We start from the raw sequence: 16,528 nt of genomic DNA on the forward strand, positions 1-16,528 counted from the left end.
TCAATTTCAGTTTCTTCACAACAAAGAATGTAAAACAATAGGAAATTTTACTATCAGGAAGTAAGAAGTCTTTTTCTATGTCCAGTTGGTTGGCCTTTCCAAATATCCTCAGATGATCAGGACATAGCAATCCACTGTATGTAAGTTCAGTGAGTTAGTAATGGGTCATCAGTGCCAATTAATGAATGTTTTGATAAACTATAAGTGCCTGGTGGCAGAGTGGAGGGTGAGGGTAGGCTTTGATATTTAATCACCCTCAATTGGCTAGTAAGAAAGTCCAATAGACAATATGTACATGCATCAGGAAAATGATATGCATTGTGTACCAATATGTTACAATAATTGAATTGAATTCTCCTTAAACATAGAACTACTTCTGAGTTGGGAGCATATTTGCGGGAATGGAGGAAACTAAATCAAGAAGCATAATTAAAGTTAAATGAAAAACACAAGAGGGATAGGAATCTATTTCCTACTTTCTTTCCTCTTAGCCTCTTGATTAACTAATTAATTAACTTACGCAATATGATTAACTTTGGAGCATAAGACGGAAAGCAACAGTACATTCATCTATGAATTTCAGTCTCAAAATCTGATGACAATCTTTTACCTTTTCTCTCCATTCCAGGAGCAACATTACAAAGTGTCTTCAAATTTTTTCAACATGTGACTTATCCTCTCATTCAGTAGTTGTGCCTATATTTTATAATCTATGCACTTTCCAGGTCTATATGTTTTTAAGGAAATTAAAAACAAAAACAACCCAAGTGTGGTATGTTGGAGCACTCAAAATTTGGAACAAATACCCTACTTTGTTCCAAGCTCTGAAGAAAGCACTAGAATATGGTGTGTGTTTTTCAGAATTGGAATGTTCCAAACTAGGATACTTCTAATGAAAATACATGTTACATGTTTGGGTTTATTTGTTCATCAGATAATTGGGGATGGGGAGGGAAAACAGGTTTCCCAAATTAATCTTGCAACAGTAACATCACAGAGGAAAATTGTCTTTGTTGATCTTCAGTAAAAAGTTATTTTTTAATGCAAATGTTGATTTTATGGACTGAAAATCTTTTATTTTCAAACTTAAATTTGTACATCAGATTTCAAATGAATGACCAAATTTCTTTTAAAGTGTAATATACGAAACATGTTCAGTATCACAACCTTCCCTAACATGGTATCTTCCTAAATGTATTTTACTATAGCTGTCAGATTTTATTAATTGTGAATTATGGAAATTGTATTGCAACATATGTGGAAGGCACTAAGTAAGGGAAGTCTGCATTAAGGAATGGTGTGGAACTATTCAGACTGTTGTATTATTATTTTTCTTTCAGAAAAATATTGTTTCATGCATATAGATTCTCTGATAGAAACAATCCCAATTAAAATCTGAATTCTAATTTTATGAAAATTATTGAATTAATATATTATCAAAATTAAATCCATTTGTCGAGTAAATCTGTGGAGTAAATATTGTCTCACTACTACAGTCCTTTTTCATGCACTTATTCCCATCCTGGAATATAGGGTGTCATTCCAGAACTGAGTTCATACAAGGCCTGCAGTAGGGAGAAATAAATAGGAAACCTTGCTATATGTAAAAGGGATCACTTTCGGTTTGGGATTTTGCTCCCATGGCCAGAAAAATTTGAAATTAACCATTTGCTTCTGGCAATGGTAAACTCAGTTCTGTGTTAAATATAAACTAGTTTGTATGTCTAAATGTGATGCAATTGCATAAGTTGTTTCTGTTAACTATGCCGCTATGATATATTTCTTTTTCTTTCTGTTCTGTAGGTAGTCCGTTCTATGATCATCCTGGTTACATTGGTATATTTTCATTTTATATTTTATATTTGTATATATAGACATACAGTATATGTACACAACATGTAATAATTAAATGTTTGAAAGAGAAGATAGATGTTATATCCTGATGTGATTTGTATGCTGTTTAAATATCATTGGAAATATTTATGATACACATGATTCAGCTACGGTTAACATTTTTAGTATCATTAATTTGAACTTTGGAGATGTTGACATATTTAATTCTTTCATTAAAAATGATGGTGCTATATTGCTGACTTCTCTAAATCAGAACAATTTTTATGAATGAAGATGAATATGCACGTCCCAGGATATTGTTGCAGGATCCAATCTAGGTCGGTCACCGGGGCCAGAGCTTTTGTCTTCCGAGCTTTCAGACTCGTGCTGGAGCTTGTCATTCCTTGAACATGGACTCCAGCAACGAGTCCAAAATCTCAGAACACAAAAACTCTAGTCCTGGTGTCTGAGCCAGATTGGATCCTGAATAATAATTTTAATCTTTATATTCATTTAAAATGTCATGACATCACCAGTGGTTCATTTTAGAATGCTTTGGCAAAGATATTATTATTATTATTATTATTATTATTATTATTATTATTATTATTATTATTATTATTATTATTATTATTTAGATTTGTATGCGCCGCCCTTCTCCGAAAACCCGGGGTGGCTCACATTAAAAAACTACAGCTAAAAAATTCATTATGATACAATAGTAAAAATAATAATAACTTGCAGGTCATCTAGTCCAACCCCTTACACCTAGGATTGAATTCACAACCTCCTGATTATGAGGCAAGAGCTCCACTTCTAGGCCACAGCAGCTGATAAATAACAAATGAATCTATTTCTCAGAGCACTGTTTAAATTTCAAGAAGGCTTTGTGCAGGTGCAGAGGGTTAAAAAAGGGAAAATGACTATGTCTGTGTGGGTGGTGGAGTCTCATGCTGCTGCCACTACTGGTATGCCTGAACCAGGCCAAACCAGTATCATTTCACCCTTGTTCAATCCTATACATATGTATCTGTAAGTAGGGATGTTTAAAGACAAACTTAACTTACTGAGAAATGGCAGGACTATCTAAGCTAGTGCAATTTTTAAAAGAACACTAAAGAGTTCTCAATTAGCTTTAATTAATTTTATTTACTTGATTTGTGAGATATAGACTTAACTGACTCGTCTTTAAACTGGGTAAGATCAATAAACTATTTTTTTTCTTTCACGTGCCTTTATATCAATCTAATTATTAAGAAAAAATATAATACAGCATAATTACAATCCTATCCAATTATCTACTAACTGAAGGAAAAAAAACTCATCTTAATTGATTTGCATTGACTGAAGGCTGAAATCAAATGTTCCCTCAAGTTTCTCGTTTAATGACTAATAATACTGTATGTAGGACTCACATCTTAATTAAAAATGCAGCGATATTATTAGGCACATATTTAAAATTCTATCTTTTTGTATAATCAGATTCATCCTTCTTGAATATGAAAGTCCATCTGAAACAATGTTTCTATACTCTCTTGTTATGTGTTGCCAAAGTAGGAAAGCTGCTTTATCCTGATTTAAAAATACATATTTTTAATTGTGAATTAGTCAGCATAAAAATTAAAGAAATATTAAAATTGTATATTTTGAATTATAAATGATTCATGAAAAAATTCAAAATTTATAAAACAAAATAAATAGACAACAAAACTACTATAAAATGGAGCTCTTTCTTTTAGGACTTCAGCCATCCATTCTTTTCTTCCTATTTTCAGTTTTCATTTCTTAACCCTTTCCCCACCCCATTAATAGTTAGTTAGCATTCCAGGGCCATTGAATAAAGGACTATAGATTGTTTTGGGTTCTCCCTGTCTTTCCGTAGTGCTAAAATTAATTTGCTCTTTAAGTGATGGAAACTAATAGAAATTGTGCTTTATAACAGAAAATAGGCCTCATCTGAAATAGATTTTAGTAAGACCTTTAATACACCCCCCCCCCCCCCCCATTAACTGTAGTAGTGTTGCATTTATATCAACCATAAATCCCTTTCCCCCTTGGCTGGGCGCATTTTGCAATCATCACACAATGGTGGTATGGTAGAATTAGATATGTGAAGGAATCTCATGCATATTGGACTTCCTAGACAACAAATGTTGGACAAATTCAGGAAACAGTTGCATTTTCTTTCCTCAGGTGAAGCGACTGAATTTTTTTAAAAAAAACCTCTAGTGGAATGCAAATTTGATCAATAAGTAATTATCCTTTAATCTGGCAAAAGTTCATTAAATTCAGTGCTATAATTCTAATTTAAATAAGAGAAAATCACAACATTTACACTGTTTTGGTTCTTTAGTTCTGAACCTTTATAGCTTTTAATATTTTAAAAGCCCAACAAAAGTCTTATTTTGGGAGGTTTATAAGTTCTTTTAATGATTAAAATAGAGTACAGTAGCAATGCATACAAAAATGTTATCTAAGATTCTATATTTCTAGATACTTCATATTTTTATGTTATTGAGTATGGTGAAATGTTTTCAGATTTTTATACAAAACTTAGGAAAGGCTCAAACTGAAATCTAAATTTCTCTTCTTAGAAGAGAAGAAGAAAAGGGAGAATGATTGAAGTCTAATATTTGTTTGGACTTACAGAGATCTAATATCACATTTAATTCTGACTCAGTGTTAGGTGGCTCAGTTAGTTTCACTAACTTGTTTTTCTTCCACCTTCCCATCCCCCTCCACAGACTGTCAAAAGTTATATTAAAATAATTGCCAGCAATACAAATCAACTTGCTAAAGGATAAATGATAGGGAACAATTTCTTTTAGAAAAGTCAAAATGTTTTATATAGTTTGGGAGGAGAATGACATTTATTTAAAGTGATTCTTTAATACAGTAGTAAAACAAAGAATTCATATGAGTAAAATTATTAATTTTGCTTGATCAATTTCTAATCTTAGATCTGAATATATCATTGCTTCTCAGGAATCAAAACCATTCTTATCCTTCTTGGAAGATTAAATAATTAACCATGATTTTAAATAGTTAGCATTTTTCAAAAGGCCACATTATTCCTTGCTATTATTCTGACCCCCTAGCACTTGGGAGAGACCAATCAGTGAGTTTTATTTCCCTCAAGTTCTCATTTCTGCAATCTTAATTTTGTTTCATCACATTTCAGTATCAGTTAAAGGAATAGAGAAGGAAATTAATGTGACCATTATTGAAGATCTTTTTTTTAAAAAAAAAAATCTTTTGGCTTTCCAAATTCCTATATAAATGACTGTTTTTCCAAATTGCATGGAATGTTAGCAGGAAGTTAGCTTTTTTACCAGTCTGGAATGTTTCTGCATGATGCAATAATTTAAGTTTTATTGTATTAATAGATTTTGTTATACTTCATCTTAAAAAATTCCTAGATTTACTACATTAAAATATTCCCACATCTATTAAATTCTTTGTATTTCGCTTGAAAATAGGTTCCTTTTTAAAATTTATCTATCTATCTATCTATCTATCTATCTATCTATCTATCTATCTATCTATCTATCTATCTATCTATCTATCTATCAGATTTGTATGCCGCCCCTCTCCGGAGACCTTTGTATGCCGCCCCTCTCCGTAGACTTTTTGAGATTTAAAGATACATATATAACCCACAAACAATGATAGATCAGAAAAAGCTCGGGAATTTCGTCAGGCAGTCATGAATGTTTCCACAGCTTTTCTACAGATATCTCCATTTTGTCTAGTATTCTGCCGCATACTACATATGAGTGTAGCTTCTCTCCCTCCCTTTAAATATCTGCACAACTCTTCCGTTATTTCCTGTAATTTTCATTCTGACTTCATGCACTACAGTCCTAAACAAATCATATAAAAACGTGGCAAATAAGTAGATAGAATTGAACAGTGTGTTCCTAAATCTTTGCACATTTTAGTTGTATGTGTTTAGTTTTTTTTAGAAGACACACAAAAAACTTTACAATTCTTATTTAAAGAAAATAAATATGTTCTTTCTCTTAGAAGATTATGGAACACCAGCAAATGATTTTGAAGACACTACAAATAATAGTAACCAAGTTACTTCTACGGATGTGTCAAACAAAAACAATGAAGATAGCATCACTGTAAGTATAAACATCATTTCCTGGGTTATAATCACAATAGACTTTCTGAATAAGAATCTGGTTGGCCTAGGATATTTTAGCTTGCAACAAGACATTATTTTGCATGTACCCTGGAGCTTTTAGCTGTGGTTTTATAATGTGAAGCAATGTTTTAAGGACAAGCTGATCAAATTTAGACATAACATTATTTACATAATTTGATTCATACATTTCAGTTGATACTAGGAAATGGTGGCTCCCAAGCCACAAGAATGCAGCGTTCATTACACGTTGAACTTGTTTTCTTTAGCATGAAAAATAAAGCATAACACTAACTGAAAGGCTGTGGTGCACCCTGAAATAATTGAAATGACTAGAAAGTTGGCACATCATGGTTTAAAATCATGTTCCCATTTTCTTCATTTAATTTTCTGCAGCATTGTGTCTTCTTCCTGAACTCAGATTACAGTCTCCAAATGTTTATGCTTTAGTTTTACTAGTAAGCTCGAAGTTCTTGTACTTGTAGTCCAAGCACATTTAAAAGATGCCAAGTTAGAGAAGCTATGTAAGCATTAAAATTCTAGTCCTGTCGTAGGCACAATAATAGCAGGATATCCTTGGACCAGTAATTTTCTCTCAGCCCTAAGAAGGAGGCAATGGCAAACCACTTCTGAAAAACATTGTCAAGAAAATTACAGGGATTTGTTAAGGCAGTTTCTGATAATCAGACTTGATTAAATGGAATAAACAGCCATAAACACACCCATACTATATGTTTAAGAACATTGCCAATATATTATGTTAATATTAATAGCTAATAATCTAATTAATATTTTTGTAGAACAGATAAACTTGGAAAAATGTGCAGTTTGATTTATTGTTGCTTGTTTTTTTTTCTTAGGTGTATGTTGTAGTGGGGATTGCTGCATTAGTGTGCACTGGCTTAGTTATTATGCTCATTATTCTCAAGTTTGGAAGACATTCTAAGTTTGGAATGAAAGGTAAGAGGACTGCTTTTAATTCTTCTTTCCATGTTTCTCTGTTGGTTGTTTCATGTAATTATTTAGACAATTACAGGTACATGTTTTTGTTCTCTTACTCAAAATGGTTATTCAAATTGTTTAAACATGTAAAAGTAATAGTGCAACATTTTAATTGAATTTCATGATTTGCAATAGATTGACGTATGGTAATTGGTTCTGACATAGAAATTAATTTACTTGCAATGTAGATTCCATCTCACTTGATATATACTAATATGTTTTGCAAACAATATTACAGTTATTTCATTTTTGAATAATTTTTCATATGAAAAATCTGGGGATTTCAAATGGGTTAAGCTCCTTTACTTCAACATTTCTTTAACACCTCCCTCCCCCAACATATTTTCCTTACTGACCAACTTGGCAATGACCATGTTTCTTCTCCTTGCTAACCAGCATTGGTTTTTATCCATGGATCCTTAAGATAAGGGCATGAAGTTCTGTTCTAAATAACTATACAATTCTGATCTGATTACATTCCTCCAAGAAAGTAGGTACTGTTTATTCCTAAAATAGACTTAATTATTATGTAAGGGAGTTCTCCCACTGTAAAAGAACCAGCGTAAGTATAGATAAAGGAAGTACCATCTCTTTAAATGCAAAGAATATGCACAAGTCTGTTTTAAGTCATTCTTTCACCAAGTTTCTTATCATAATGAGCTTTTTTGCCTGACTTTTATGTCAAGTAAGTTTTAGAAAGAAAAACAATATTTTTATTCTCAAGGCTGCAATGAAAGTCAAACTACCCTGACATTCCTGTGTTGATAAAATTAGCAAAAAAACCAAATTGTTGTTCATGCAAGTTCTTTACTTAAAATGGTTGTACCCAAAACAGAGCAGCGGTGCCTGCATGGTAGATGGTCCAGTGAAAATTTAATCCATGGACTACAGAATAAGTTATTGAGGAACGGGGTTGCAGAGAAACTGCAGAGATCAGAATTAATGTTAAGGTCTTAGCCTAGGTCAGTGGATCTTAAACGGGTATATTCTGGGGGTAATTTGCAATTGCTAAATGCTGTTTTTTAACTCAAGGATCCGATTTGGGACTACCATTGCTATGATGCTTATGAAAATAATAAGAGTTTATTTTTTCTCTCTCTGGTAATAACATTATTCAAGCCCAGGAAAAGAGTATTTGCCTGAAACAGTTTAAGTACCACTGTTCTATGTAATTAGTATTCTTTCAGGAATCTGTAAGGATATATGTAGTAAAACTATATTTGTGATTGTTGAAGTTAACAACATAATGTTACATCTGGAAAGATTTACAAAATTTTGTCCATTATGCAGATGTGGGCTGTTAAAGGTTAAGTATTCCAAATGTTAAATATTCTGATACAAAAATGGCAATTTGCAGGGCACAGAATCCTATTCCTTTCCCATTTTTCTTTATGGCTGATTCCTTTCCCTTCAATGCTTCAGGTTCATTTCATGGCACTAAGAAATAGAACTTTGAGTGGATGTTTCAGAAGGCAGACCCTTGAGTATCATGTCACCTGAGTACATTCCAATTCTGTCTCTTTTCTAAGTGGTCCTTGATTCTCTGTCTGTCTCTGTCTGTCTCTCTTTCCATCCCATACATACCCATAAAAACCTATTGCAAATATATTTATTTGCATAGGGACAAGATCTTGGCCTCAGTGAATATGAAATTATATATATATATTCTTATATACATATTCTTAGAACTTTATGTTGGAAAAACAGATGGAAATGGGTGAGTGAACTGTATCTTTTTCTTAATAAAAATAATGCATTTCCATGTATACTGCTTTCATTCCAACATTTCCAGTAAGCAGGTTTATAGTTAAGCTTTTGTTGTTGTTTCAGGAGGGTTTGGAATGTGTGAGAACACATTTTAAAAAGGGTCTTTTCAGATCCTTATAGCATCCCTATTTTTTTTTCCAGGCTTGAATGGCTGTTTATGAAGTTGCTTTGGAGCAGTTTTCAGAACAGCCACATGATCCTAGAAGAAGAGACATGGCTGGTTTAACAATATGAAAAGTGGTGCTTGGTATGTGCTCTCACTTATTCCAAAGCACCCTTTACCAAAGAATTGAACAACTCGAGTTTTAAGATCACATTTATTAGGTTATATGGAATAGTTTTTTAGAGTTTTCTCTGATTTAAATATAAAGGAAAAATATCCCTTAATATAAGTTCCCATTATTTAGATAAAAGATTTTTATATGTCATGAATCACATTTTGTCTAATTCTAAGATCAATACAAGTCAGAAGTGATCAAAGTTACATAGAAAGAAAATATTATTTAAAAATTTGTATTCCTCAGATTTTTTATTTTAGGTTTCTTAATTAGTTTTAAAAGATGAAAATAAAATCTGCCTACCTACCTACCTACCTACCTACCTACCTACCTAAAGTAGTTTTAAAATGTTTTACCCTATGCTTATAGTTTTTAAGTCTTTTAAAATATGGATTACAATAAGTACACAATATTAATTAAAATGTGATGATGACCATTGATGATGATCATGAAGAAGAAGCTAACAAAAGTGTAAAGTTGAAGGTTAATTTATAATAGAGAGACATTATCTAGTTTTCGAATATTTATTTCTTCAGGATATAAAACCTATTTAAGATAAATTTTGTAGAAAATAGAAGAGACCCATTTGGGATAGCAGCCAAGGCAACCAGGAAACTATAATCCCTTGGGCCTGAAGCCGGCTGTGGGATCTTGGGCCAGTCACTCTCTTTCAGCCTAGGAAGGGGGCAACAGCGAACTACTCCTGAAATCTTTCCAAGTAAACTACATACTAGTCTAGGCCTTCACTAAGAGTCAGTACTGACTCGGAGGCAACCCATGACCCAATTGTAGAAAATGCTTTAAAATATCCTGGTTCAGATAGAGATATATATTTGTCTTCTAATCAATGTGAGCGTACTTCCCTTTTGGATCATCTATTTTGAATTTATGAATATTGGAGAGAGTCTTTCATATAGATAGGTAAATGCTTAAACACAGCTCATGTAATTAAGCTTGTTGCCTAACAAAGAGTTAATAGGTTTAATTCTTGGGTAAATGTGCTTAGGAGTGTGTCAGGAATTTGAATGGGCAGGAATCTTATTTGTAAAGATTGTTTTGTTTACCTCTGCAAATAATATAAATCCATCTTTTGTTTATGTTGTTACCAATAGAGCATATCTTGCAGGTAGCAGAGTTTCTGCTGCCCTTTATAATATACACATATTTTTGTGTATTCTCTCTTTCTAGAGAGCAGGTAAGCAAATCAGGTAAAATTCCTGGGCCTGCTTTGCCCTCCCCTTCTTTCCACTCCTGACAATGCCTTGCTAATCTAGAGCTAGAAACATAGAAACATAGAAGTCTGACGGCAGAAAAAGACCCCATGGTCCATCTAGTCTGCCCTTATACTATTTTCTGTATTTTATCTTAGGATGGATATATGTTTATCCCAGGCATGTTTAAATTCAGTTACTGTGGATTTATCTACCACGTCTGCTGGAAGTTTGTTCCAAGGATCTACTACTCTTTCAGTAAAATAATATTTTCTCATGTTGCTTTTGATCTTTCCCCCAACTAACCTCAGATTGTGTCCCCTTGTTCTTGTGTTCACTTTCCTATTAAAAACACTTCCCTCCTGGACCTTATTTAACCCTTTAATATATTTAAATGTTTCGATCATGTCCCCCCTTTTCCTTCTGTCCTCCAGACTATACAGATTGAGTTCATTAAGTCTTTCCTGATACGTTTTATACTTAAGACCTTCCACCATTCTTGTAGCCCGTCTTTGGACCCGTTCAATTTTGTCAATATCTTTTTGTAGGTGAGGTCTCCAGAACTGAACACAGTATTCCAAATGTGGTCTCACCAGCATTCTATATAGCGGGATCATAATCTCCCTCTTCCTGCTTGTTATACCTCTAGCTATGCAGCCAAGCATCCTACTTGCTTTCCCTACTGCCTGACTGCACTGTTCACCCGTTTTGAGACTGTCAGAAATCACTACGCCTAAATCCTTTTCTTTTGAAGTATTTGCTAACACAGAACTGCCAATACAATAGTCAGATTGAGGATTCCTTTTCCCCAAGTGCATTATTTTACATTTGGAAACATTAAACTGCAGTTTCCATTGCTTTGACCATTTATCTAGTAAAGCTAAATCATTTACCATATTGCCGACGCCTCCAGGAATATCAACCCTATTGCACACTTTAGAGTCATCGGCAAATAGGCAAACCTTCCCTACCAGACCTTCCCCTATGTCACTCACAAACACATTAAAAAGAATAGGACCCAGAACAGACCCCTGTGGCACACCGCTTGCAACCTGACTCTGCTCAGAATACTCGCCATTCACAACAACCCTCTGGTGTCTATGCTTCAGCCAGCTGCAAATCCATTGAACTATCCAGGGATTAAGTCCAATCTTCACTAATTTATCTATCAGCTCTTTATGTGGAACCGTATCAAAGGCTTTGCTGAAGTCCAGGTAGGCAATATCCACGGCACCACCTTCATCCAACACCTTTGTGACATAGTCAAAGAAATCAATGAGATTAGTCTGACATGATTTGCCTTCAGTAAAGCCATGCTGATTTGGGTCCAATAATTTATTGTTTTTTAGGTGCTGATTTATCCTCTTTTTCAGTAGAGTCTCCATCATTTTAACGACAACTGATGTCAAGCTAACTGGCCTGTAGTTACCAGCTTCTTCTCTACTGCCCTTCTTGTGGATAGGCACAACACTTGCCATTCTCCAATCCTCAGGAACATCTCCTGTTAACAAGGATTGGTTAAACAAATCAGTCAGGGGGGTAGCAATGACAGATCTGAGTTCTTTAAGAACTCTGGGGTGGATGCCATCTGGACCCATTGCCTTATTTATCTTTAATCGTTCAAGTTCTTCTAAGACATCGGCTTCTAAGATCACTGGAGCTGAATCCGTACAGTTGGAGGCAATGCTATATCCCTCTATACCAGAGGTCCCCAACCTTTTTTGCACCAGGGACCGGCTTTCAGCTAGACCAGTTTTCCATGGCCCGGTGGGGGGGGGGAGCTAGCTGTCAGCGGCGCCGTAAAAGGGGCGATCAAGAGAGGAATGGGTGAATGAATGGACGGAGGGTGGGAAGGAAGGAAGGAAAGAGGGAAGGTACAGGAACAGAAGAAGGGTGCAAAGAAGCAAAGAAAGGTGTGAAAGGGGAGAGTAAGAGAGGAAGGAGTGAAAGAAGGGAATGAGGGAGGAAAGAAGGGAGGAAGGAAAAGGAAAGCAAGAAATGGAGGGAGGAAAGGAAGGGAAGGGAGGAAAGGAAGGAAGGAAGGAAGGAAGAAAGAAGGAAAGAGGGAAGGGACAGGAACAGAGGAAGGAAGCAAGGAAACTTATGAAAGGGGAGAGTAAGAGAGGAAGGACTGGAGGGAGGGAAGAAGGTAGGAAGGAGAAAGAAAAGAAATAGAGGAAGGAAAGAAAGAAAGAAAGAAAGAGAAAGAAAGAAAGAAAGGCAACTTCAAAGAAAGGCTCACTGAGCATCTCTCACTCTCTCTCTCTTTCTATCCCTCTTTCTTTCTTTCTCTTCCTTTCTCTCTCTCCTCTTCCTTTATCTCCTCTTTCTCTCCCCCCTCTCTCCCCCTTTCCCTCTCTCTTTCTCTCTCCCTCTCTTGCTATCTCTCCCCCCTCTCCCTCTCTTTCTCCCTCTCTTTCTCTCTCTCCCCCCTCTCTCTTTCTCTCTCTCTCCCCCTCTTTCTCTCTCTTCTTCTCACTTTCTCTCTCTTGTTTTCTTTCTGTCTCTTTTGCTTTCTCTCTCACTCTTTCTCTCTTGTTTTGTTTCTCACGCTCTTTCTCTCTCTTGTTCTCTCTCTCTTGCTATCTCTTTCTCTCCCCCCCTTTCTCTCACTCTCTCTTTCTCACTTTCTCTCTATCTTGCTGTCTGTTGCTTTCACTCACTCTCGTTCTCTCTCCGTTCTTCTCAGCGGTGACGCGCGCACGCCCTGCCCGCCTCACATTTGCCGAGAGGACTTTCGCCCCGGGCTCTCAGCAAGGGGGTTTGCATGAGAGGCGGGGCCGGCGGAAGGTGATATTCAATGTCGGGGGCGCACGGGCGGTTTTGCGCGCGCTCCCTATCTCCCTGCTAGCCCACTCGGAATACGTATTCAAAATAAGAAAAGCCTTTGCCGGCGAAGGCTTTTCTTATTTTGAATACAGTATTGAATATCACCTTCCGCCGGCCCCGCCTCTCATGCAGCCCCCTTGCTGAGAGCCCGGGGCGAAAGTCCTCTCGGCAAATGTGAGGCGGGCAGGGCGTGCGTTCCGGGTGCGGGAGGAGCTGCGGTGAAAGGCAGGAGGTGGCAGAGGAGCTGCGGTGAAAGGCAGGAGGTGGCAGAGGGGGCCCTGGCGCCGCGGACCGGCTGAAAACCCCCAACGGCCCGGTCCCGGTCCGCGGACCGGCGGTTGGAGACCCCTGCTCTATACTATTATTTTGTAAGGTGTCTTTTGAGAAAACTGAACAGAAGTAGCTATTGAAATGGTCAGCGATCTCCTTATTCCCATTAATGCATGTATTTTTCCCGGTACTAAGCTTCGTGATGCCGCAGTTTTTCTTCTTCTTATCACTAATATATCTGAAGAAGGTTTTATCCCCCTTCTTTAGAGATTTGGCAATTTCTTCCTCTTTTGAGGCTTTAACAGCATATATTATCTGTTTCGCCTCCTTCTGTCTCATTTTATACACCTCCCTATCAGCTATACTTCCAGACTCTTTATACCTCCTATAGGCAGCCTTTTTTTCATTGACTATAGTCCTTACATCATTGCTAAACCATAGCGGTTTCTTCTTCCTTTTACCTTTAGTTATTTGTCTTACATACAGTCCAGTGGCTTTTAAGATGGCCTTTTTAAATACAGTCCACTGGGTGCTCGCTCCTGCCATTTTATCCCTCCCCTTTAATTCATTATCTAAATATTCCCCCATTGCATTAAAATTTGTTTTTCTGAAATCCAATACTTTGGTTGCATTATAGGATTGCTCACAATGAGTTTTTACATCAAACCACAAACATAGATGGTCACTGCAACCTAAATTTTCTCCCACCTTGACATCTGAAACCCAATTCCCATTCGTAAAAACTAAATCTAGAATATTCTCCCCTCTAGTTGGTGTCTTAACCAGCTGTGCCAGAGCTGCTCCTGTAAAGGCCTCTACTATATTCTTACTTTTGCATGTAAGGGCACTGGGGATATTCCAGTCAACATCAGGCATGTTGAAATCACCCATAACCACAATATCTCCCTTTACTGCCATTTGGGTAATTTCATCCACCATCTTGTTGTCATATTCCTCAGATTGCCCTGGAGGCCTATAGATCACCCCAATTCTAATGACAGAACCGTCTTTATTTTGCATGCAAATCCAGAGGGTCTCTAGATCTTGACATGTATTTTGAATTAGTGTTGTTTTTAGAGTTTCTTTAACATAAATGGCTACTCCACCTCCCCTTCTCTCTATTCTATCCTTCCTATACAGTGTATATCCTGGTATGGATATTTCCCATTCATTAGAATCCTTAAACCATGTCTCAGTTATGGCAACCAGGTCCAAATTATCTCTAGATATTATGGCCATTAATTCACAGAGCTTGTTGCTCAAGCTTCGAGCATTCGTGCACATTACACGAAGAACATTATTTTCATTATTAGTTTGCCCCTTATCATCAACAACTACATCTATTTTATTTGCAGCTCCCTTTTCATAAGCTTCCAAAAACTGCTTTATCCTCATTGGTCGGGGACAGAAATCACCCACATCAGTTACATCTCTGTCCCCTTTACCTAGTTTAAATGCCTGTCCAAAAAAGTTCTGAATTCCTCACCGAGTACCTGGGTACCTCTGTATGATGGATGCAAACCATCCCTCTTAAACAACTCCCTATTAGACCACCTACTGACATCATGACTTACATAGCCAAAACCTTCAGCTTTACACCACTGCTTTAACCACACATTAAACTCTATGATACACGTTGTTTTATCCTCTTGGCCACAAACCGGTAACACCTCTGAGAAAGTCACTGAATCTGCTATTTTACCCAGCTCCACACTTAGACATTGAAAATCTCTTTTTACTACATTGACATTTCTCTGGGACAAATCATTTGTGCCAAGATGCACCACCACATCAATGTTATTACCTTTACTCACAGCCTTGACAATGTTTGTAATCCTCCTCCTGTCCCTGCTGGCAGTGGCCCCTGGGAGACACCTCAGCACCTTCACCACGTCCTTACTCTGTCCCAAATCAACACCTCTAACAGTCGAATCACCCACAAGAAAATGTGTCCTCTTTATATTTCTACTAACTGCACTTGATGGTTTGATGACATTTACAACAACTTCCCCTTTGAATATCCCCTCATTCTCTGCCTGAGGGGCCTTGCTAATATCTCCAACATCCTTACTATTTAAATCCGCAAGAACAGTATAGGAATTCGATAAAGAGAGACCAAAATTACTATGTTTTTGCTCAACTGCACGCAATCTTCCTGAACCGACAGTTGTCCACACAGCCCTCCTCCTCGGGTGGCGCTGTGGAAGTGGAGGCTGGACACATGGCTGCATTACAGCACGTGGCTGGGACAATCTTTCCACTTCTGACTGCAAGCTACAAACTAAGGACTGCAATCTAGAGATCTCGCCATCTAACCTAGATGTCCTAATGCAAAGAGGGCAGTACCCCAAGTTCCACAAGGTACTACGGAAGACAACAGCCAAACAAGTGTTACACTGCACCAAGCCAGTCATCTTAACAATGTATTGAAATACAAGTACTTAGCAATAAAATCCACAACCCCTATTGCTACCAAACTTTGCTGATTTTGGTTTATAGTTATATGATTCGCGCGCCGTTAGGCGCGCGGGCCACTACCTTCCTCTCCTTCTCTGTGATCTGAAGTGCAAATTAAAATGGCTTTTTCCTGTTTTTATCCTTCCCTTTGTCTGTTCCAGCCAGTTAAATCTCCCCCTCCTCCTTGAATTCCAAAAATGCAAAATGCAAAAAGTAGAAAAGGACTACCTTCCTCTCCTTCTCTGTGATCTGAAGTGCAAATTAAAATGGCTTTTTCCTGTTTTTATCCTTCCCTTTGTCTGTTCCAGCCAGTTAAATCTCCCCCTCCTCCTTGAATTCCAAAAATGCAAAATGCAAAAAGTAGAAAAGGACTACCTTCCTCTCCTTCTCTGTGATCTGAAGTGCAAATTAAAATGGCTTTTTCCTGTTTTTATCCTTCCCTTTGTCTGTTCCAGCCAGTTAAATCTCCCCCTCCTCCTTGAATTCCAAAAATGCAAAATGCAAAAAGTAGAAAAGGACTACCTTCCTCTCCTTCTCTGTGATCTGAAGTGCAAATTAAAATGGCTTTTTCCTGTTTTTATCCTTCCCTTTGTCTGTTCCAGCCAGTTAAATCTCCCCCTCCTCCTTGAATTCCAAAAATGCAAAATGCAAAAAGTAGAAAAGGACTACCTTCCTCTCCTTCTCTGTGATCTGAAGTGCTAGTAATTTCATATTACTAAAGGAAGGCAGGA

At 36.8% G+C, this 16,528-nt stretch overlaps 1 protein-coding gene across 2 annotated transcripts in view; it reads left to right on the forward strand.

The window, feature by feature from the left end:
* NTRK2 (neurotrophic receptor tyrosine kinase 2) overlaps positions 1-16,528 on the forward strand; it is a 105,047-nt gene that overhangs the window by 73,172 nt on the left and 15,347 nt on the right. The window contains exons 9-11 of one of the 2 annotated variants that reach the window (XM_070742765.1): positions 1,804-1,836; positions 5,860-5,963; positions 6,844-6,943. In XM_070742765.1, the coding sequence (XP_070598866.1) occupies positions 1,804-1,836; positions 5,860-5,963; positions 6,844-6,943 (237 nt within the window). The remainder of the gene's footprint in view (positions 1-1,803; positions 1,837-5,859; positions 5,964-6,843; positions 6,944-16,528) is intronic. The other variant, XM_070742766.1, reaches the window with a different exon arrangement.

Source organism: Erythrolamprus reginae, chromosome 2 (genome assembly GCF_031021105.1).
Source record: "Erythrolamprus reginae isolate rEryReg1 chromosome 2, rEryReg1.hap1, whole genome shotgun sequence".
Taxonomy (NCBI): Eukaryota; Metazoa; Chordata; class Lepidosauria; order Squamata; family Dipsadidae; genus Erythrolamprus; species Erythrolamprus reginae.